The 25,240-nt window shown below is 42.4% G+C and overlaps 1 protein-coding gene across 1 annotated transcript; it reads right to left on the bottom strand.

Moving 5' to 3' along the window:
* Positions 1-2,131: 2,131 nt before the first annotated feature.
* On the bottom strand, positions 2,132-25,240 carry LOC144719710 (calcineurin B homologous protein 1-like). The gene is made up of 7 exons (XM_078595848.1): positions 25,031-25,240; positions 19,397-19,469; positions 8,403-8,483; positions 4,262-4,380; positions 3,999-4,060; positions 3,405-3,527; positions 2,132-2,543 (listed from the first exon to the last, which is right to left on the bottom strand). Exons 1-7 carry the CDS (start codon positions 25,095-25,097, stop codon positions 2,490-2,492), a joined length of 579 nt encoding a protein of 192 aa, XP_078451974.1. The 5' UTR covers positions 25,098-25,240; the 3' UTR covers positions 2,132-2,489.

The raw sequence follows: 25,240 nt of genomic DNA, 5'->3' as shown, positions 1-25,240 counted from the left end.
ATTGTACAATATACATCACTGCCCATGTAGCCAATGCAGTTTTGTTTGATATTTTGCAGGTGCAATGCACAATCCATGTATGCCAATCTGCGGCATTTGTACCCATTACAGAATGGTCAAGCGCACCAAATGGTAACGCTATTATGTACTTAGCAAAATCTAATTTCCACTTAAAACCATGGTTACTATATACATAATTGCCAATCGAGTGGTGAAGTGTTCATCCAACACTTTTCTTAATCCGATTCTGCATAAACGTTTTAAATTGCACTTTTGAACCAAGTGAAATTACGTGTGCATGTTTGTGAATATATACTTCACCACGATGGTCAGCGCACGTTGAAGAGTGGTGACAAGATTGAAAGTAACTCCCCCCAATTTACACCTCGCTCCTTTTACGGAGTTTTACAAATACGTCATCACTTTACGAATACCACTACCCGATTTGTCACCTCAACCCACACTTGCATCGCCAACAACATCGTCCGTCCTTTTTCGCATATCTACCGCCTCTTGGCATTCACCTCCACCACCTACCCTGTAAATAGCTTTAACGTCGTTTCGATATTTGTGGTTGCACATTTCAGGAAAGCATCCCAGATGTAAACCAGGGTATCACTATAGTGTACAGTATTCCCTCACTCTGTATGTCTGTTGTCTCTCTCTACTCATGTGTCTGTCTATGTGTCTCCATGTCTGTGTTTTGTCTCTCGCTCAAATTTAGCAATCTTTGGAGGAACGTAATCAACCAGGTAAGGTACTGACTGTTGTGTTCGCCGATTCTCTGTGTTGTATTGCATTATATTTCTAAGTTCACTAGGTTTGTTTTCTACCTGATGACGATTGCTTGTGTTGCAATATAAAAGTCGTATTCTATTATTTAATAAAATTTCTTTCTACATGACTTCACCAAAAGAATCAGAGTAATTCCCTCATTATTCACAAACTTGCTGTTCACCATTTGTTCTCTGTGAATCACATCTGGAAGTGTACACCGTTGCATCGAGCAAGAAAGTGATGAGATGAGAGGTTTTCGTTGGCCAATATCATTGTCCACGAAATTTTCTATTCACAAGCATCTCCGGTACATATCCATCGTGAATAACGAGGGAACGCTGTAATCTACAGCGGACTTTACTGGACGGTCCTCTACCGTCCACCAACCAGCCCCACAGGTGGCCTACAACCTCAACCCACTTCCTGTTATTTATAAGTCGCCCATCCAAGGGTAAACAGAGCTGAATGCTGCTTAAGTGACGAAATCTGATGAGAGTGGGTGCATTCTCCATTATTTGGTCATTGGCCTAGTACACCCTTTTACAGCTTCGTCATTGGGGATGAGTTGCCTGCAAACACAAGGGTGATAGACAGTTCCTGGAGAAAACACCACAGGGGTTAAACAACAAAGAAAGTAGGCAATTGTCACACCTTTGCGAGTGTTTCACCAAGCAAAATCGCTTTGCGGACTTCAGTTGCCATTGTGCTCTTGCTTACCCCTCAATGTTGCGTGTGTTTAGGGTACCAAGTGTTTGTTTACAACTAGGTACACCCCCCTCCCATCTGTAATGAGACAATTTGTAGATTTAGCAAACTTGATGCTGCAAAGAGTGCATAGACTTAGTGTGCATACATAATTATAAATGATTAATCATGCCAGTGTACAATCAGTAGTAACATATTAGTTACGCTTCTAAAATAAGATTTAAGATAAAATAACTTAATCCTCAACATCCCTGAACGCCATATAAAATAAAATAAAAACTTGATTAAGACACTAATATATGAGTGCTATGGCATTAAAGGCAATCATAATCCAACAGTGTTTTTTTGGAACAGCACAAAAAAGAAGTATAAACCACATTTCCACAGCCAGTCCGTAGCCATGCTCACAGACTACAGAGCCTCAGTCCCTCCACTCCCCCCCTCCCACCACACCCCAGTGACCTATCCGCTCGACTCCACGAATGCAGAGGGACCCTGCGAGTGTGCATCTTTAGCTGGGCAGGCATTTAGCAATGTAGGGGAGTTTGCTGGCCATTACATAGGGTGGCAAAAAAAACGTACAGTATTTTTTATTTAGAAACGGGTAAATTACAATAGCCTTGGATAAGTGACCATATACTTTCATGTATTTTTCGACCAAAACAGCTTAATTTGATTGAGACTAGTGAAACAATAAAATGTTGGTTTATATAGCGTCCAGATGCAACCGCAACTCAGGTCACATGATCACCTAGGGAGGCATGGAGGGACTGATGGAATTCACCTGGGTCCTGCTCAGCCAGATTCCAGCACGAAACAAGCTTGCCATGGAAGTGAGGCAAACACACCTTACAAACAATTTACAGCAGATTGTCCTTACAAAAAGATGCGTGCCAGAGAACAATTAAATTTGCAAATAGATTGAGCCAGGGATAAGATGAAAAATCGCACACTTCCAACGCAGCATAACTTGGAAGTGCAGTTACATCCACCCCAATTCTCCAGTGTCAATGAAGGAAGCGAATACTCATCTTCTGTTCCACATCCACTTTCTCGAGGACCTGCAAATAAGTAAATCACAGCACAAACATTTTTCAGTCAATCCACCAAGCGATCTATTTCTTTCAACATCGTCCATTTTCCCTCTCGACACGTATGGCATGAATATAAAAGTTGCATAGGCAATTAACAGAATTAAAATTTGTTTAGACTGGAGCCAATATATCCTGCTGTGGTGCAACACTATGGTGTAATGAACAGCTGCCACAGGGCTGGATGAACGCTGTTACCACACCATTATGCAAGGGAGAAAAACGAAAAACTTAACTATTTATTTTATTTTACTAGACAAGGGCCACCGAGCTTTGTAGCTCTTTTTCAGAATAAACCTGGCCACATGATAGCCAAATGAAGTGTCACATCATGTGGAAATTTATAGCAGCCAAAGACTCTAAACGTATGTTTCTAAATGTGGAGGGGGGAAATCGGAAGACCCGGAGAAAAATCCACATGACCACAGGGAACACATGCAAACTTCAAATATACAGCTGGTGTCAAGGGTCGGGATCGAACCCACAAAAAACCCATGTTCAACTCCAGGGAGAGAGGTTTGAGAATTTCCAGGTATTAAGCATAATAGAACATGAAAGTAAGTGTCTGTGTCGTGCAAGACATGTCAATATTATAATTGTCATACAGATACCATTGTCCCATACTGACAGACACATGGTCACTTGCAGGTCACTGCTGTGTAAACCTTGCACCTTACAGGGCCTCCAGGCTAGGCCACAGCATAACATTGGAATGGTTGACTTGATACAAGTCCATTTGAACCGAGTAGAAATTAGTGTCCCATACATCCTCACCAGCGATTTCATGGAAACTGTACATGACCACACTACTCTGATCACCTCCAGCCTCACCTTTTCGAACTCGGTGAAGGAAATGGCATTGTCACCATCCTGATCTGCCTCTTGAATGGTCCTGTCAGCAATGCTGCCCAGCTGTTCATCAGAGATGTTCACCCCAACCATCATTCGCAGCACCTAGACACATTCAAACGCACGTCTGTGTTGGTTTCTGTGTATACACACACACTTTCCATTCTGCACACGTCACATCAATTCATGCATGCGGTTTTGCACATTTACAAGAGCATGTGTATCGTTTACCGTGCTCTTATCAACAAGCTTTAATGACATTTAATACTCAAATGGCTTTTTCAGATAATTTCTAATGTTATTATATTGCTAAAAAAATATATAAGAGTATGTTTGAGCGTGGCCCTTTCTACATGTACATGTAGACATGTACGACCCTACTTTCGCCCAATATAAAGGAGTAACAGCAAAAAGTATTCTGCAGTGTATTGTAGAACAAGCTGCAATGCATTATGGTTTATCCTTATGACGTCTCTTTAAAAAAGGTACACATTGTATACTGTGCCGAGAAAGGAAAAGGTTGAGAAGAATTACAACGCAAAACACATTTGGAACAATGCTCAATGCATCCCTTACATGGAGCAGCTCCTGGCGGGATATCTTATCATCATTGTCCAGGTCATAGAGTTTAAAAGCAACTGTTGAGACAGACACAAATACGGTTAACACCCACCAGACAAATCAATTATTAAAGCTGACAAAAATATGCATAAAGAAACTTATTTGGCATTTTGAAAACGTTGAGTGTTCACAAGTAATAAAATCTGAAAATCCATATGTTTGGCGACAGAGTATACGGTTGTATCGAGGGAGGGCAGGGCAAGAGATTTAGGACTCACATTTCAGCTTATTGGAGCGGCTGTTGAGTGCTTCGTTTGCCTCGACATTCTTTTGTCCATCCATGGGACGGAAGTGTGCCAGCGTGGCCATGAACCTCCTGAAATTTACCTGGTCCTCCCTTAAAACATAAGTAGTGACGAGGTTATGGACATAAAGTCAGTTTTAATTGCTATAATTATTATTGCAAAACAGACAGACAACGGGATGTAGACCGTTTTAAAGCTGCATACCCCGTCACCCTCAAACAATTGGCATAATGGTAAAAGGATTGGTAATAAGAGGCAGAAAAGCATGCATTTTTTTATTTTGTAGGTCTATTTTAAAATGTAGTAAGAATCTATACCAATTTGCAAGTCATCTTCCTTCCATCATTAGGAAGCCACCGATTGAAAATTAATTTCTTTAGAACTGCTTTTTGTTTCGTTTGTGGTCCTTCCTATATACCTCCGTTTAGCGAGGTTGGCTATGTACAGTGCGAAACAAGTTCAACATACATAACATTTTCAATGGTCAAGCCAAAGTTGAATGGTATTGAGAAGCAGCAGGACAAAGGTGTGGAGTGAGAAAAACTTTGCAGGGAGATAAAGAATCCAAGGAAGTGTGAGCAAGCCTGAAAAAAAATTAGAGATGGAGAAACAGATGGCAGGAAACATGTGCCCTTTACAGTGTTTAATGGTTTTTTGGCTACAATGTAAAATGTCCTCCCCTGAAGACCGTTAGATCAAGGTTCGCTGTACAAAACAAAGGTAAATTTTTTTTACATGGGAAACTCGAGATTGAAAATAATGAAGACATATAACATGTCCAGAAACGAGCAACTTATCGAGAAAACTACAAATTCAAGGAACACTACGCAAAGACTGGTAACAATTACCCAATCCAGGATCACTGAAAAATAAAGCATCCTACATTCCTGGATACATTAGGATTGGCTCATGAAACGTAATAATTCCATTCCAGTTGGAGGTGTTATTTTTTCAGAATTCACATCGCAAAACTAACCTTTGGAATGTTACCAGTGTATCTTGTTGCCTCAAAGACCGTAAGACAGACTGGTATGCAGTCACTGGCGGAGCCAGTAGGGGGGTGGGGTGGCATGTGCCCCCCCCCCCCCCCCCAATGATCTGATCGAAATCCCTAATTTCGATGGGATCATTGGGGTTTATTAGTAATTAATCGGCATTTCGCGACCCCCACTGCCACTGTGTAGCATATTTATTATGTGCTAGGGACTCTATGAGATGATAGGACAATAGTCCGAGTCCATAATTGGCAATAAGTAACGGCAAAGCAGTTTTAAGTGACTCACAGAATTGTGCGCAGTTGCGGAAACAGTACACGACTTCCCTGAAGGCATTCACCTTCAGCGAGCGTGATGCCGATCACACAACATGGTTCGAATTTGACCCTCGATCGATGGCTGCGCCATCGCCACACACGCGTCGAATAAAAAGCAAGGGACAAGGCCTTACTTAACAACTCCTCTATCATTTTTCATTGCTGGAAGGGTTGCCCCCCCCCCCTAACCTGAAAATCCTGGCTCCGCCATTGTGCATAGCCATAAATACAATTCAAGTTTGAGCACCAGAGCTGATAGGTCAATCACAACGTTTTCAATGAAGCACATTTTCCAGATCCTAAGATGTGTAATGACCAATATTTTCAAGAGGAAATTCCATGAGGATTTGTGAACTGAATGAACACAGTTTTGGAAAGACTACATTTGACCATTGATTATAATTATCCGGCACCTCGCGATTATACGGCGGCCTTGGGCCGGTCCGGCCAAACCGGCAAAACTGCTCCAAATGCTGAACCAGTCCAGTGCTCGGCACCATGTGCGCAACAAATAAAAAGTAGCTCTGATCGATTTCAGTGTCAAATATTACACAGAGTACATTATACACTACATACAACTTAAACAATGAAAATACTGCACGAATATACATTTTTCACGACAAATAACTCCACTAATAAAGACGTAAAACTCATATACGTTCAAATTATAGTGTGTACAATTCGAATGTACAGGAGTTCATTGTGATAAACTAAGATTCATATTTTCTGTACGTAATGCCATGATTCATTTGTGGCCTTGGAACATTTATGATAAAATAAAAATGTTGAAACCTCTTTATCTTGATTTTGACATGTCACATTACACAGCCATGCCGATCGGTAATATTAGTGGGACAGCCCAAAATAGTGAAACAGATGCTTCTGATAAATTACCGTGCAAACCACAACAGCTGCTATCCGACACTTAATTAGCTTTTGTAGTCTCATGACTACGGATGGGCCTTACGCATGTATTTTTTGTGCTCATGGTTTGACATAAGCATTCGTTTCGAGAATAAAGAGGTGCTATGATATTGGAGTGCCTCGTGGCTGTGCTGCCCCCTTATGAGCTCCTGCGTAATAGCATTAACCACCCAGTGGAGACGATGCTTTTGTTTCAGCAGCCATACGCATACCAAGGTAAAGAGGACACCCACATCACACTGGCCGTGCCAATGATCACCCACAAGCGTGAAACTGGTACACCGCTGTATTTTTCATGGCTTCTGCCTATTTAAGGTCACAATAAAAGCAATTAAACATAAATTGATTAGTAAAGTTGCCTGGTTACATACACAAATCGCTTTGGAATCCATCAATAAGGTTGCAATTATGCCTTAAGCACATGATGCAAATTCTACATACATCCTTGACCTATATATTCAGTTTTGCATGATTGCGCAATTTGTAAATGTACATGCTGGAAATAATTCAAAATGGGGAGGCGGGTGGGAGCTTCCAAAGAGTATTGTCTATATTCAATCTACTGTGGTCTGTGACTCAATTAGCCTATACCGCCATGCAGATGTGGGTTACTCAATCTTAAATGAGAGCAGCAAACGGGTAAAACCACTGTTACCACTCGCTCACGAGTATATCGACAATAAAAATACCACGGTCCCCTCCATTTGGGCCTCATGGAGAGTGCTGATCTCAGATCCACAAAGACTAGTAGGCATAAAAGGGTGCCTATATAGGCACGTTTCCCCAGTGCAGTATTTATATCTCATCAGGTGGTAATTTTAGACTGAGTCAACAAAGGAGAGGTAAAATAGGTAAATGTTTCCACAGATGTTATGGAGCAGGAATGCAACAGAACCTAGGGTTGTGCTATTATAAAATGTGAACATTGTTGAATAAACAGGTCAAGAGGTCACCGACAATACCGCCAAAGCCAACACCTCGTGATCGCTCCTTTCCTTTTGCAGAAGCAAAAAGCCATGGAAAATGTGATAAGCATCAACTATTATACTTTCTAGCCAAAGCAGTGTTGGTATTTAATGCGACTTTATAGTTGTGTGACACCGTTATGGTGGTAAACGAATATTCCTTGACGTGACTCTTCGGTAGAGTGAGCGACTCATAGACCTCAAAAGTTGTCTGAACTTTGAGTTTCAATCAACATTTTGTTTTCAGTTTACTCCGTTACACGAAGCTCTTATGTGCTTAGCGTTATGGCTTACTTTTGCAACTAGCACTCAAGGGTGGGGTGGGGGGGGGAGTGGGTATTGTTCATATTTTGAATTATTGACTGTACATCAGCATGCGGTATAACAAAAAAATCTAATATTTAGCGATCATTATTTAGTTTTCCACGATTCGCAACCCTGGTCATAAAATCCTGCAAGGTGAGCACCAAAATCAGTTCTCGTGACGTCGAAGCAGTCAGAAGACGAACGTCAGTTCAAATGATTATTTTATAACTGTTTATGAGATTCGGTGTGGTATGCTGCACCAGTGTACCGCCATTGTATATTTGAACGTTTCCAATTGAAATCTTTTAAATTATTGTCAGGCCTAAAAACTATAGGAATCTGATAAAAGCATGTCTTGTTTTATAGCATTTATAATTGTTCCTTAGGCAAAAGCAACAATAGTTTAACTGTATTAGAAATCAATAAAGGAATTAATATATATTCCTTCCTGGTTATGTACAAATTAGATATTTTATGTTGTGTATAATACGACTCTCGATCAAGGTTGTAAAATAAAAAAATATTTCCCCAACATGAAGTGACAAGATTTACGAAAAAACTTTTGGATGGCATACTTCAAATCCAGTCACATGTTGTACATACGTACCCGCATATAAAGAAGGCATTGACGATCCTGTCACCAAGAGGGTTTATGGCTAGCTCTGGAATCCGCAAAAAGTCTTCTCGGCTGCACAAACATAAAAAAAACACACGCACGCACAATTTCAAACCAATGGCACAGAGGTACAAAATACAACCTTCACTCAACAAAGCTACTACCTGCCTTAGCAAGTGTAGTGTTGCGGTTGTCTGCAAATACCGATAATTTCTATCTGAAATTACCTTGTAACCTTAAAAAAGAGCAAATCGGCAAAGCAGCTTTTTTACACAACATTGAGACTCTTATATGCAACTAGCGGGAAGTACCTGGCGTTGCCCGGGCGAAAAAGACAGACACACACATCGACTTACACGCACACATACACATGGACTCTCACACACACCGACTGACACTCACACACGCAGCCACACACACATGGACTGACACGCACACGGACTTACGCACACACACACACACATGTACGTATACACACACAACTGCCATTTGCCACTAAGTGGTGTTGACGTCACCACGACGCTTGAGCCAGGCTATGTGCACCTTGAGGCCACGAAGTGTGGAACGCTCTCTGGCAGGAGGTCACGGGGCAGACCCAGGTGCCACGGGTCGACTGACTGAGAGGACTGGCTGATGCACCACCTGTGCCCCCTACTGTGCCAACTTGCTGTGCTTAGCCACCCGGCGCTCCGCTCGTTGTTGCGAGCGTCGCTCCTCCGCCCTCTGTTGTTGTTGGAGGGCGACTGCCTCCAACTGCCCAGTAGCGTCCTTCACGAGCCTCCTCCACAGAGGCCGATCTTGACACCGCTGGTACCAGTCATCGGCAAGTCCACTCAACTCCACATCCTCCTGTACCACATCACTCCATCTCTTGTCTCGCCCGTGCCGCGCTCGTTTAGCCCCCTCGATCCGGCCGAACAAAAGCTGTTTGGGCATGCGGTGGCTGGACATGCGGGCTACATGGCCCAGCCAACGCAGCCTTGCCTGCCGTAGGAGCTCACCGATGAGACTTTGTCCAGATATTTCAAGGATTTGTGAGCTCCTCACACAATCCAGTCTGGTTAAACCGAGGATGGATGGTAGGCAGGCCAGCCTAAATGTTTCTATCCAGCGAAGATGTTCCATTAGGGGGGTCCACATTTCACAAGCATAGAGAAGGGAGGGAATGACCGTGGCCAAGAAGACCTGGAGCTTCGCGTGGAACAAGAGACCAGGTAAGCTTCCACACAGCGTTACGCAACCGCGCTCCACTGATTTGGAGCGAGACCTCTGCTGTTAAACCGGAGCCGGTCATGAGCACACTGCTCAGGTATGCAAAACTCTCCACTCTTTCCACAACTGGCCTATCACCAATTGTGAGTTGTGGGGGTGGATTGTCCGATGGCACAACATACCCAGGCAGGTGCTTGGTATTGGTGGGGCTGATGGTAAGGCCCCACCTCTTAGTGGCAAGCTCCAGGTTCAACAGCAGCACCTCAAACTCCTCCTCTCAGTGAGCAGCAATCAGCAGATCATCGGCATACATAACATGGTTGAGCAATAGGGAGCCATCCCTTGACCGCACCCGGGCATCGATCAGCCTCCCATTGGATCTGTACCAGATGGAAAATCCTCCGGTACAGCCATTGAAGGCCTCACGAACTACGTGGTCAAAATATATGTTAAATTATGTGGGAGGCAGAGGACATCCCTGTCACACCCCAAGGTGTGCAGGGAATGGCTCCGACTCCCGGCCACGTAGTTTTACCCGGGGCCGCTCACCATGATGAAAGTCGATAATGATCGTGAGCAAAGGGTCAGGGACTCCGAAAGCACGAATAACAACCCAGACCCCAGGCCTACTGATGGTATCATAGGCCTTGACCAGGTCAATAAAGCACACACAGACCTACACACATGCAAAGAAATGGACTTACACCGACTGACATGGAGCCACACATACACAGCGACTAACACACACATCGCTGCAGACATGCACATCGACCCACACGTGCACATGGACTTAGATACACGCATTATTATTGTGAAAATAAGTAACTTAATTTTAAAATATTAGTTGTCTATACACGCACACCACATACACACATTGCCTAACACACACATACACATCGACGGTATGCACTGCTATTACTACAGCAGTTTATACCGACTGTGGTGGTACCTGGAATCACTACAGCAGGGCATACCGACTGTTGTGGTACCTGCTATCACATAGCAGTATATAATCAACTGTAGCACAAACCACGAACCTGACAGTGGCGTGGTAAGGCCTAGTCCCATGCAGAGCCCCCGGTCTTGCCTAGATTGCCCAGCCGGTAGGCTGGGGGCTGGGCCACTACCCCCCCACCATCCCCCTGGCCGCGCTACAATAGTATCCAAGCGCTATACAAATAACACTTAATAGCAGTAACTGCACGCATTGGGGTGGGGGGGGATAAGAGGATATCACACTGAAGAATTTGCCTCAGCGTTGTGTGTATTTGTATAGCATTTTTAAGGCGAAAGTAAATTTCCCCCTCACCCACACCGAACGCATGTGACTTGGCATGGTCCGTCCCACCCACCGAAAGTGCGCGAGTTGGTATGGCCGTAATAAATGATTAAAGAAAAATATCTAATTTTACCAATTTAAAGGTGATTTGGAGCTTTCGTGACTGCAGGAATTGCTCTTTGGTTCTTTCGGTAAAGTCACGTAGAAAGTTAATTACATTAAATAATTTGCATACGACGTTTCGATTGCAACACAAGCAATCATCATCAGGTACAAAAATGAAAGAGAAAACAAACCTAGTGAACTTAGAAATATAATGCAATACAACAGATAGTTGGCTAACACAACAGTCAACACCCTACCTGATTGATTACGTTCTTCCAAAGATTGCTAAATTTGAGAGACAAAACACAGACACGGAGACACATAGACAGACACATAAGCAGAGAGAGAGAGATAACACAAAAACACACAGAGAGACACATACATAAGCACACAGAGAAACAACACCTCTGTGTCAAGGCCTTAAATAGAGAGGGGGGGGTAGAGAAATTAGCATGTCAATTAGAGATTTGTAGCTTTCGTGACTGCAGGAAATACAACACGAGGACAGAGAAAACACACTTAATCAAAACAAACTTAGCAAAGTTTGTAAATGTAATGCAATGAAACACAGAGTCGGTCAACACAATTAACGCATAGCCTGGTTGATTACGTGCTTCCAAAGATTGCTAAATTAGAAGTTAAGTGTAAAATTTTGAGAGAGAGACAAGACACAGACAAGCAGAGAGAGACAGAGAGAGAAACAAACTGCAGAAACTACTAGAGCAGTCCATGTATAGGAGGGAACTTAATGGGTAGAGCAGGTTGGCAGCAAATGGGTCACTTGGGCCTGTTGTTGTGCAGTTCCTTTGGTGACGTAGATGCGTTGACCATTTTGGAGGTGAATTGCCAAATTGACTACTGTGGGGGAACGGTCATGGATGGGGAAGCCAGGAATTCAGCAAATTGCCTCATTGTTGCTGATGTATGTTTCTTGGAAAAAAAGTTTGAGCTCATGCACACTTTGCCCCTCTGTTTTGTAAGGCAAAGACAGCCATGTCAGAACCTTTGTTGATGTATTAGCAAACATATTTGATGGCTTTTTTTAGAATAGCAGATTCACATTAAAGTGGGTCTGTAAGATATTGCACAGAAGAGGGCAGTAGGGAACGATCCACCAGTTGTGAACCTTTATTAGCGAGTTAGTGGCAGGTCTGAGCGTTGTTTGAATTCCACCATGCCCAGTATTTCTGTGACGATATAGAGGATAGCCATAATGGGCCGACTGAGTGTCTTTCAAGTAGTTCCATGGATACCTCTAGGTATACACCTGTGGTCTTGCATACATGGAACATTTGGATAGAACTGGCCACATGGGCCATGGACCATTTGGTTGCAGACCACATAGAAGAAGGGCAGGGTCTTGATGGGGGTGAGGCAGCTCAGCGCTGATAAATGCGTCAATGTGACTTGCATGAATTGTTTCCCTCATCCATAGCGAAATGTGAGCATGAGGAAGACAACGTTTTTGCCACCCAATGGTGTGCGAGTTACTGCTCGTCTATGCAAAGATGCCACCTTCATCGGTCGTAATAAGCATAAGGTCATAAACTTTGAGTTTTAAGACCCTCGCTAAGATATCATGTCTGTCTGGTGGCTTTTGGTTTGGATAAAGGTAAACCTGGATCTCCTTTCATTTGGGATTGCAAGTGAAGGTGATGAAGAGATGGGGCGTGGAATATTGGCTGATGCATACTATGGCATCCCGAGTCTTCTCATGCCTGTATCTTCGTGGAGCTGTGAAGGATAAATGCAAAATAACTAATCAGCTCACATTGTGACCGTTTGCATCTCCTTCGGCATTGATGGCATCCCAGAGATGAGCATATTGCTCACATGCAGGCAGTTTTGATTAAGTTGAATGTTGGCATAATCATTGATAACATGCTGGTGAAAGAGGTTGGCGCCCCATAATGTGGTTTCCTCCTCTGTCCATGATCACGAAGGAATAGAAGTTTTTTTTATAGGAGACAGTTTTGTGAGGATGTCTTTGTCCTGCAGCTTTGTAATTGGAGGAATCTTGACGTGGTACCCATCTTAGCCTTGCGACAGGAAAATGTGTTATTGTCGGGCATCGTATGCTCTGTTAGTGCCAGGAAATCGTGCGATGGTGTTTTCTTGGTATGGAAGAACAATGTCTCTCTCACAATATTCCACACCCACCGTAAGAAAGCAAGGTCAAGAACATTTGGGGCATTGAACCTCCCTGCATGCGCCCCGCTTTGGTGGAAAGTAAAGGTGCGGTACGACAAAATTTAAATGGGTGATGATTTCCACGAATGTAACAAAACGATAGACGAAATGCAATGGGCTGTAGCTAAGAAAGTCCAACGTATTTAACAGTATAACATATGAATCGGCATCACAGCATTATAGCGTGACGTGAGCAATCGAAACAATAGAAATGCATTGAAGAAATAAGCTGAAATAATTGTACATTAAAGAGCAGCAGAAAGCACAGGTAAGTTGAGAATCACGCTACAGTCTAGATTATAGACTGCCAGTACGCCGACTCAATGACATAAGCATTGCTACAGTCGACATAAAAAGCTGCCAATATGGTCAGCAGCTGAAAAAGCAGGATACAGTTGACATGAAAGGCTGGCAGTACACTGAGTGAGGTAAAGAAGCAGGCAACAGATTATAGACTGGCATACACTCATAATGGCCAAAAGCAAAATTAGCAGTGAAGATAGTGCCAGTGCACTGACGTTAATTAATCAGCAGGCAGCTGGCCACAGCACAGACTGGCAGTACACTGCAGTGTTATAAAAACACACCTAAAAAAGAGAATATTTAGCAACCGTAATAATGAAATTAGTTTTCTGCACACAAACATAATTATTGTAATATTTGCCAACGCATTTGTTTTATAATAGTAAACAATGAACCTTAGTTCTTAGCGAAAGATTCGATAAAATTGTACTTGACATTGCCGTGGTGAGGCCTAGTCCCGTGCAGAGCCCATGGCCTCGCCTCGATTGCCCAGCCAGAGAAGGTGACACATTGCTAGGCTGGGCCGCTCTCCCCACCCACGCTGCAATAATGCTATGTAAGCGCTATAATATGAATATCTACGGACTTTATATCAGTAACTGCACGCATTGGGGTGGGGGGGGAGAAGAGGACATAAGACTGTAAAGAATGAACCTCAGCGTTGTGTGTATATTTTTGAAGCATTGTTAACGTGAATGATTTTTTTTTAGCGATCGTGTGTGCGTTGCTAGGGACAACTCCTGTCAGTGTTTCACGCATGCGTAATTGCGTGCTTTGTCACGTGCCGGGTGCCAAAACTATAGAAATAAATAAAGGTAAATCACATTTTATTGCTATTTTAACAAATTTCAAGGCAATGGAAGGGAAAAGGGAATAGTGCTTACCCACCACGGTGCTTGCGGCGTGGTAGCTGGCAATTTTTTTTTACGTAAACCCCACCGTTTGAGAGCCAAATCCCTCGCAAGCGCGCGTGTGCAGACAGATGTACAGACAGAAAATAACTTTTATAGGTTAGATTACCATTATACACGGTTCGGTGAATCTATGAATTGTGCCATTATCTATGAATCAGCACTTCCGTTGACTACATAAAGGTAAGTACGCAAATGGTGTTGGACTACAAACAATTGGGGCAAGCTTCACATTGCTCATCTATAAATCACAGTGGTGCTGAGAAAAGAGATTAAAATGGTCGTAAAAATCTACAATTCTGCATCTTGCGAGGAAGAGAAATGCTACTTATGGTCCCAGGACAAGATGCAGCCCGAGTGGAAAGCTCTACCTTGTCTGCAGTGCTGTGGACATTACAGTACTGGTCATTGAAATTGGGCGCCGAACAAAATAGAACAGTTTTTTTTTCCCTCTTATATTTTAAATCATACATTCACTTCTGGGAAACACAAAAATTAGTTGATCGGTGGGCAGCATAAATAGTTAAAGTTGTAGACTCATTAATGCAAATACAAGCACAGGGAAAGACGACAACATGATATATTATCAGTCTTGTGAGCAATCATAACCAACCAATACATTTTTTGGTATATTTGTGTGCTCTTTAGGTCACACGGTGATGCCATTAAAAAAAATAAACTTTACATATGGAAAAAGGATTTTCTTGGTCGGAATGGAAAACATCCTTCAATAATTTGACAGAAGCATGATTTTCAAAAAGCATGAACTTATGGTCGACTTTCCACAGTTCACGCTTATATTTTACAGAAAACAAGAGTCAATATGAACACAACCGGTTATCCGCTATATTGCACAGAATGTCGTTAGTTAATTTTACGCGGACACATGTAAACATTACAGTTGAGTTTCAGATTTTAGGGTGCGAATGCCACACACTTTCTTAGAAAAAAACCCCACTCGGTTATAAATAGGTGGCATTTCACTATGCAAGTCAATTACAAACCAGGAAAGCCTTGGTCTATATTCTTTGGTTCTTTCGGTAAAGTCACGTAGATAGAAAAACATAAAAATAAAGTGAATAAAAATACCACGACGTTTCAATCGCAACACAAGCGGTCATCATCAGGAAAAGGGGTTAGCCTCTAAAGGCACACTGTTAATAAAGGTTTGTAGATGGGTGTAGCCCAAGTGTATCAGCAGCACCAGCAATGACAATGCAGCAGCAATGCCAATGCAGCAGCAATCTATAACCGAGTATTTTACACAAGGAAGGACATCTAACTGCGGGATTAAAATACATTTCCCACCTCTACTCCAAGAAGCTCATAATCAGCGTGCATTCACACCGAGTAATTAAATAATCACTTAACCAAACTGCAATAACCATAAATAGCGAGGTAACGTGTGCATAATGACATCTAACCCACACGCTCACATGTGCCATGTCATTGCAACAGATTTCTGGTATCCGTATAAAAATACCAGATAAATATAGAAACCTGTGCCTGCCAAATATACAGAGGATTTGTATTGCTGTACATTGTCAATATAGCGTGGTATGACAGACAAGGCTTAGCTGCAACAGCTGTGGTACATAAAGACTACAGTGGGGTGTATACCTACTCCCACATTATGCAACTGGATGCATACAATCGCTTGCATAGATGAAGCCTAATCTGTCCACACCTTCGACTTATACATTCTCTTTTTTCCAAGTACTGTATATTATGTTCATGAAACAAAACAAAGCATGAGTTATGCAATACACTCGTGGCCTTCCTGCCCACAACCACAAACTCTGAATCTCATTGGCCCAAGAAGAGGGCGTCGATTTTACATCCCAAATTCTGTGCCAGTTGAATACTAATTTGCACCACATGAAAGTTATACTGCAGGTCATCATTTTTAGGTGTGAAAGTTTAAAACAAATCAAGTTGATGTTACTTGTGGGTTCTCGTGTCGTAAGGGAGTGTCAGAAAGGCACTAAAAGAGAAATACGAGACAATTTGGATTTATATTTTATCTAAATGCACCTACGCCTGAAGACACTTTCAATAATAAATGCGCCTATTTTATTGAAATAATGAGACCGTGCTAGATAGAGGGGAAAAAATGGTCGTTTGAGCCTGGACATGAACAGAGGTAGGAAATCCACAGCACAGACGACTGGCATAAGCGAGTTCCAGGTTGTAAGGGACACACAGGTAAGTGAGCGACCTCCCATGCAGCAAATGTTGATTGTGGGCATCAATACAAAACCTTGGTTGCTGAAGCAGTGTGTGTGGAGGGGAGCACAGAGGATGAGATACGAGAGGCAGGAGTAATTCCAAGCAGCATACTGAAGACTGCGAGTGAAAATCTTGAAACAGATCCAGAGGGATGATGGGTCAAGTCAACCCCCTAACCAGGATTAATTCCCAACCCGACAACTGCTACGAGTCACTCACCGGAGCCTCATTGAGGAATATTTGTTATACTCAATTATGCCTCTAATGTTCAGTGTGTAATGTTCTGTAGCCCCAAGGCTACAGGGTGCAGCACAGGCCAGAAGGGCAACATCTATTATTCCCTGGCTTCACCAACTCGCACTGACCAGCGTGAAGTTTGGTCGAATAACCCCATGACTCGCACGGCCATGAGGCTCTAGCAGTGGATTGTCAAATAGGGCTGTAACAATGTACCAGTGTTTACGAGGGATACTATATAACAAAAAAATGCTATAATTTATCATTTACTGTAGTATTTTAGTGTGTTTATTGTTTGTTATGGCAACTTGTCAATAACAGATATTAACAATGTTAGTAAAACGAGTGGAAAAAACACATTGTACCCTAAATGTTTGTTGGCAAATGGTAAAGAACAGATCCTATTCACTTGATCCGGAACCTCTCAAGGTCATAACCGTCTATAATTACAACTCAACGCATACCATTTTTTTCCAAATGCGACATCACCATGCAATTGTGCACACAACGACCAGAGAAAAGGCATTTTATATTCAAAGTGACTTTTTAAACGAACATAATCATTAAAGAATGGCATTACCAGTAAACCTTTTACTACCATCAAAAAAGCATTTGCAGTCATAAAACAACACTTATTGTACGAGACTACACAGACTTCAAATGGTAAGCTACAGTTTCACCAAATGTCCCTGGCTAACCATTGACTTCATTTACAAAAATGTAGTAAATTAGTAGCTCTCGAGAAGTCTACATTATCCAGCAAATCCTACAGGAACCTTGTTACACATGAGTTCCACCTCATTACAATCAAATAATCCAACATCCCAAGTTCAGACTGGATGTGTGCATTGCCACTCCTGTTTGAATCTCTGGTGGAAGCTAGCTAAGAATTCACACCATGAGCAAGCAGATCCACAGTCACCGCATTTACCCAACATCATTGCAAAATGTTTCAATCGTCCTATATTTTGATTTTCAGACTCTACATTTTTGCAGATTCTCATTTTTCACTCTCCATTTTTATTGACTTCCATTTTAATTGCAACGCATTTGCGATGAAGGAAAAATATAAAATGGCATTTAAACCGTGCTTTGTAATAACCAAATTAGTTTTCATCACTTCCTTTCAAGGCAACATTGTAAGCCATATTGTACTGGCGCAACAGTCCTGTGTTTTGCAATGGTGCTAAAGCCCACAGTTTTGAACAAGGAACTTCAACTACACCTTGTTATTTAACCATCATTAACTGCAAAAATAAAATTCACCAACTTCGCTGTTAACACTGCCTTACAATAGAATATATCACATTAATACATTAAGAAGTTACCCTTCTAAAGTGGGAATTGGTGCAAGGAGAATGACCAGTTGGAGATTTCACAGAAACGTGTTGTGATGTCACTGGGTCAGCACAGCACCAAGGTGCAGTGTCACCCAATACAGCCTAAGATGACCCACAATTACATTAAACTTTGGATAAAATAAATATTTTTAAAAAGCATTACTGCCCAATAACCATCCACTTGGACATCACCCAGTTTCCTACACAGGAAAGGTGCTTCCTCCTGGGGGTTGGACACTCGTTCACAGATGGTAGAGACAGCGGGGGGGGGGGGGGGGAGTGTAGAGCACGCAGAGTAGCAAAATGTAAGGGATGAGACCAATGTATTATGTTGGGGATGCAACTCTCCTTGTGCTCAGCAATGTTGAGGCCTGAGCAACGCCATGCCCCGGTCGTGGGCACAAAGTTGTGCCAACCCACCAGAGAAGGTCGAGCTTGCTTAGCCAAGGTTGTCGGTAAGGTTTGTGGAAACGACCCCAGAAAGTTGATGTCACAGTCAGAAGGAAAGCTACAGACCATGGCATCGAGAACTTCGCTCAGCTAAAATAGCCGCTATAAGCAGCTACAGTTGTGAATTAATAAATCACGACCTCGCCTGGATTCCTCGTTACTTGGTCATGTTTGGGAAAGATGTGGGAAGGTGGAGAGTGAGCGGTTGGTGGGATGAAATGGGATCAAATGAGGGTCTGAGAAAACAGGATCTCAATGCCTAAAGTCGGTATGGAACCAATGATTAACATTGGATTATTGTGGCTCAGGACACTTGCATCAATACATTCCTCTTAGAAATCGATTATTTACAACTTGTGAAAATTAAGCAAATTACATGGCTCATCTCTATGCTAATAGAACAAAACAAAACTAGACAGTGCAAGATAAACAAAAATATATAAAAAAAAATAACACGAAATAATGTCAATGTACTTCAACAACAAATGGGGGGCAGGGTGAATCATTACATCTCACAAGGGGACCTGGGGGTGATGCTGTTACACTTGGGCCATTCCACAGCTGTTCCTGGAATGGCAGAATCCAATTTCGATGGTTATGGAATCAGGAGGCATTAATAAAAACGAGAAAAACCAGTTTTGTAGGAACAGCTGGCTCATTAGGGTCACACATCAGAGCCGCTAACCTGAGTAGAGGCACGCCGAGTAGTTGGGGGGGGGGGGGTCTCACCTGAGGGTACCATTCTCCCCCTTGTCCAGGCTGGTGAAGCGGCTGTAGAGGCGTGTTATTTGGCTCGTCGTAACTGCACAAACGGATGGAAATACGCACAATTAAATGGACCTCACCAAATTATTATTTGTAGGTAATATTTGCCCGTATAAACCACTTTTAGATCCCACACACAGATCCATTAGTCTCTTATTGTGTACATTTGTTATTCGTGAATAGCATTGGGAACAGAATAACAAACAAACAGGAAATGTAGAGGACAACCAACCCCACATGAGCAATGACTACATACATGCAATCAGATTCTGGAAAAGACTAATAACCATCAAAAACCATTACATCTTTGAAGACTATAAAGGAGGCATCTGATTTGGTGGACATTGATGCAGAAATCCGAGCACTCAAAAACCAAGGCTTGCATTAATAACATTTATAAATAAGAAATCCAAATTTAAAAATATGCACAGCTACACTGACATTGCCAAAAGTACCAAATTCATATCAAGAGTGGTCAGAAAAAGTGACATTATTTTGTCAAGTGATTTCAAGTGGCATGAGAATATGTTTAACAGAAACTGGATTCAAGAACCAAAAGGCATAAATACTGTGCTGTAAAATCTGGGAGAAATATTAACAATCCCAGGTTTGCTAATGAGTCAATATCATATCGGATGGCAAAGAACTGTAGGAAATGGAGGACACCTTAGGGAAGGCTGCAAAGTGGGATTGAGGATAAAAAGTAGAAAAAAGAAGACATTTCTAAGTTAACTTGGTAACTTAAAACAGCTCTAAGAAGGCATAACTACAAAGCACACGGTATGTAACTCAGAACACTTATTGAAGGTGGACCGAAATAAAATTATTAAATGGAGGCAGATGACGTCAGGTCAGGCCTCCCAGCATTGAACCACTTCTTGGACCACATCAATTCCAGACACCCATCCATCAGATTCACCATGGAAGTGGAGAAAGATGGCAAACTACCATTCTTGGATATTCTGTTTGAGAGGAGACCTGACGGATCCTTGGGACATTCTGTCTACAGGAAAGCCACCCACACAGATTCCTACTTGAAACCTGATTCCCACCACCGCCCATCTCAAAAGAATTCTCTCATCAAAACGCTATACCACAGAGCTCATGGCATTTCTGACCAACACCACCTGGCCAGTGAATTAAGACATGTACATCGGGCCCTCGGGATGAACGGATACTCAAGCTGTTTCTCCCACCATACAGAAACAGCCACTTGAAACTCCGATCAAAACTATCACGTTGCCATACATAGCAGGCGTGACCAAAAAGATCTCCAAAATTCTAAACAAACACAAGATCCAAGTCCAATTCAGTACAGTACATAAAATCCGTGATCTAATTCCATCTGTGAAGGATGTCATCCCTGACTTGCAATAACCTGGAGTCTATAAACTGAGTTGCAGCTGTGGTGATTGTTACATTGGGGAAACGAAACGTCATGTCTCTGATCGTGTCCGTGAGCACAAGTCAGATTAGAAACACGGCAAAATTGAGTCTTCCGCCGTTGCTGATCATTGCTACAACACGGTGGGCTCTCATGATATTGTTTTTTCCGAGACCAAGGTGCTCTGCAAACCCTCTGGCTACCATCAAAGGTTCGTACACGAAGCCATTAAGATATACAAACACAGACATAATTTCAACCGTGATGATGGGTACAAACTTAGTAATCATTGGAAAGATGTTATTAACCATGCAAAAAAGATTTAACTACACATTTTTGGACCATCTTATCTGACAGGCACTATTTTACTTTACCGAGTGTTAACATCCCCAGCGTTTAACAGTACTCTCCTTTTTCGTATTTGATTGTCAGCCAACACTGGTAAAAGCAACATGGGCATTTTCGTTCTCTTCTATCATGTGCACCAACAGGTGCTTGTGCACAAACAGGTCCACGTACACCTCGTGTTCTCTTTTTAATCATGTGAAAGATGTTATTAACCATGCAAAAAAGATTTAACTACACATTTTTGGACCATCTTATCTGACAGGCACTATTTTACTTTACCGAGTGTTAACATCCCCAGCGTTTAACAGTACTCTCCTTTTTCGTATTTGATTGTCAGCCAACACTGGTAAAAACAACATGGGCATTTTCGTTCTCTTCCATCATGTGCACCAACAGGTGCTTGTGCACAAACATGTCCACGTACACCCCGTGCTCTCTTTTAGCCCTGCCCCCCCTCCCAATACGTTCCATTCATTGGCTACCACATTCTGATAAGCTCCCCCCCTCTCCTCCCCCTTATCTTGTATTTAAGAACTTGCATCTTGGAATCCCTGCCTCACTTGATACAGCAAATCTGGCTGTGACGGTCCCACCTGATGACAAAGACTTGTGTTGCCTCCGAAACGTCGTGATTTTTATTATTATTTTTTTATTAACTTGGATTGTGTACAATGCAACATTATTTTTGCATAATCAAATCATGGCCAAATCTTTCCTGTTCAAAGATTAGCATGATCCATAACCTTCCCGTGACTTTGAAAGTGCTTATACTATCCACCAGCTATAGCACAACATGTGCACAGCCGTCACGTTAAAGCAGTTGGCGTGACCAAACACCATCAGGCAGGATTGTGCAAACGTTGATTGTTACGTTATGTTGAAATGGCGACACTACTTTTTAAAGAAGACACTTTGAATCGCTTTCATTGGAGTATTTTTTTGTTGTTTACACCTTTAACACTTCGGGATGTAAAAGTGGTTTATCGGCAAGTCTGTTAGCATTCATATAAATGTAAAAAAAGTGGTAATAAATGTACCCGAGTTTTCTCCTGGAGACGACTAACATGCAGTGGCAAGTATTATCAAAATAGGTCCTTAACTCTTCTTTGACAAACTCACAATTACAAAAATAATGAAGTATAAACAAACCCCATGGCCGACAAGGGATGCGAAGGCCTTCATCCAGCAGTCATTTGAAAAAGGGTAATTAAATTTGTTTTATTGATCCGTGAAAATGTTAATTTCGAAAGGGTGCAAGTTGACCAAGCAGCTTTCAGTAGAATAATTGGGTTTGTCGTTTGTGAACCCCCATCTGTGGACATTTCAGTGTTTTCCCTCGTATGCCTGGGATACCACATATGCCACTTCCATTTAAGCAGTGATGATTGACAAAAGCCTGTGAATATTCGTTAATTTCTCCTCCCCCCCCCCCATGCAAAAATTTTCCTTTAAAAAAGTTGTCAAAATATTTAAATGCAGGACCTCTAAAAAGCCTTGAGACTTGGGAAGACTTTCTTGAATACCATTCTTTCTGGTAATGCTTATTGCACCCCTTTAATAAAATGAAACATGTTATGCACCCAACCTCATCCAACCCCCTTTCTACACAGCCAGGTCATGGGAAAGAGTAAGTTTTATCGGATGTAAGCTTCCAAGCAAATGGTTTAGTGGTTTCATACGTTTTTGTGAAAACATTTAAGTGGCCATGAATGAACAGACGTAAAACGTCACATTAGTGGCCTAATGGCTCCCTTAAAAAGGTTAATCATTGCTGGAATTTATCTGCAAGGCTCAAGCATTTCTACCTTAAATAATTATTATTGGGTGCCACCAGACGTTAACCCAGATACTGAATATCTACCACTAGAATTTAAAGCCGTTAGTCCGTCCATTTCTTAATTAAGGTCTTCCCCCACATCATTCGAAAGGTTGTTTTTACCATACTTGGCGACGCTGGTCAGGGACAGATTTAACGAGGCCAATCCACACAAACACAAAACGGCATACTGCTGCACAAACTAAATTTTACAGTGTTTTATTCCGATGCAACTTGCTCTGCCATAAACATACCATCATAGTATGAAATTAAACATACCTGATGGACGTTGATTAGCATTCATTTGAAACCACAAAATGCATGATGGAAACCACTCCGTGTGGCCCACTAGATGCCATCACAAAGTTGTTGAGTTTAATGAAATCACAATTCAACATTGTGAATCTTTTCAGTTTTCACTCTCATTGAACACCATATCGACATTACATATGGAAAATATATGTTGTACAGTATTCGTACACTCAAAACTCATCTTTGGGAAGAGGTTAGCTCCACAAGACATCCTATACAGTCCATTAAATGGAAATGGAATGCAGTACAGTACTGTATTATACACTTCTGTTCATTTACTCAAAGCAATCACATTATTAGGATTACAGTATATTATCTGTATGCTATTACTTGTGTCTCAACTGTAATATTATATTACATTTAATTAAATCAATGTACCCATGATACAAATTAAATGTGCAAACTAATTCAATATTCACAAAAGACAAATGCTGTATTTATGACCCAAACATTGTTTTAAAGTACGGTAACTCTATCATAATACTGTATGTGACTTTACAACCTAAAGATGAACCTAAGGATCATTAACTAACGGCACGGAAACAAATGAAGTTGACAAGTCAGCCAAGCACCAAAATGAATTATCTAGCCTTATATACTTTACAGGATAAAAACATATTACAAGCATAGATTAACAAACCTAAGAATGGAAATTCTATGGTGTATATTTGTAGCACAGATATTTAATGGTGTTTGATGGGCAGACTGGAGCGCCATTTAACAGCGGTACATGATGGGGTTTTAAGGGTGGTTAAAAAATCTGCCAAAGGGCCTCTTTCTGGCGAGAAGTTGCAGAAAGCACTCCGACCTATTGAAAAAAATCCTGCAGCCTATTTAGACACTTCGGTGTACATGTTAAACATGATTTAAAAAAAAAACTCTCACTTTATAGCACAGATTTAACACTGAGCTTTTGACAAGTGTTATATTGGTACATTTCTCAGATAAGACTCGCCTTGTTCATATCATCCGCGATGGTAATAGGCGCAATTAACCGGACAAATGTGTTAAAGCCCCCTGTGGACTCTGCTCTTCGGCCCTAGATAAACCCAGTAACCCAAGGCACAACAGCCCACCCCTCTACTCAACACCAGAGAGGGCTGGCACCATCATGGGCCGTGCCACATCAACCTTGCTTACCCACAGAGTCCTTCCCATGCCATGGATCCTGCCCTCTACACCGCAACAACCACAGCCCAGCCCACCCTCCAACCTTGACTGGGCCACAACCACCACAACTATCAGCGTCATCTACACCATCCCCCGTGTAGCCTTCACAGACTTCTTGGGGCAAGTGCTGTTAGCGAGCACCTATGAAGGCAACAGCACGCCCGACCGTACCCGCATTAAACTTCCTCGTGGCGATGTTTACACACCACACGAGCTAATTATTTGGAGGCGTTGCGGTTCGCACGCCGCGCTACGAACCTAGCGACCAGAGTTCGATTCCGAATTGTAAAGGTTGCGAATGTAAATCACGAATGTTGTGGGCTCAAGTCTCCAACACACAACCGGTTTAGTTGAAGTGTCGGGCTATGGCGGGGAATCGAACTCGGGTCGCCGCGTTGTCGGCGCGCGAACCGCCGGCACCAACACCACAAACATCTTCACCATCAACAACATCTACCACCAACAACAACAACCACCCACCACTACAACCAAGCCCCCCCACACGCTAGAACGGCACCACCACCAAACGCAGGGGCCCTGTCGCGGCGACCCCCGAAGGGACACTCACATCCGGTCTCCCGCTTGATCTCCTCGATCTCTTCGTCCTGCAGCAGTGACGACGCCTTCGATCCCATCGCGGCGCGCGGACGGCTGAACGAGAGGTCGGCGAGGAGACAGCCGGGAGGTGATGGGAGCGGTGGAAGTGCGCGGGTAGCAGCCGGACCGCTCTCTCCTTACGTGTTTCTCTCGCGTCTCTCGCCGCCCTCTGCCGCGGCAA

Source organism: Lampetra planeri, chromosome 7 (assembly GCF_965212315.1).
Source record: "Lampetra planeri chromosome 7, kcLamPlan1.2.h2, whole genome shotgun sequence".
Taxonomy (NCBI): Eukaryota; Metazoa; Chordata; class Hyperoartia; order Petromyzontiformes; family Petromyzontidae; genus Lampetra; species Lampetra planeri.
The sequence above is the reverse complement of the archived record's forward strand: the minus strand, read 5'-3'. Positions and strand labels throughout refer to the sequence as shown.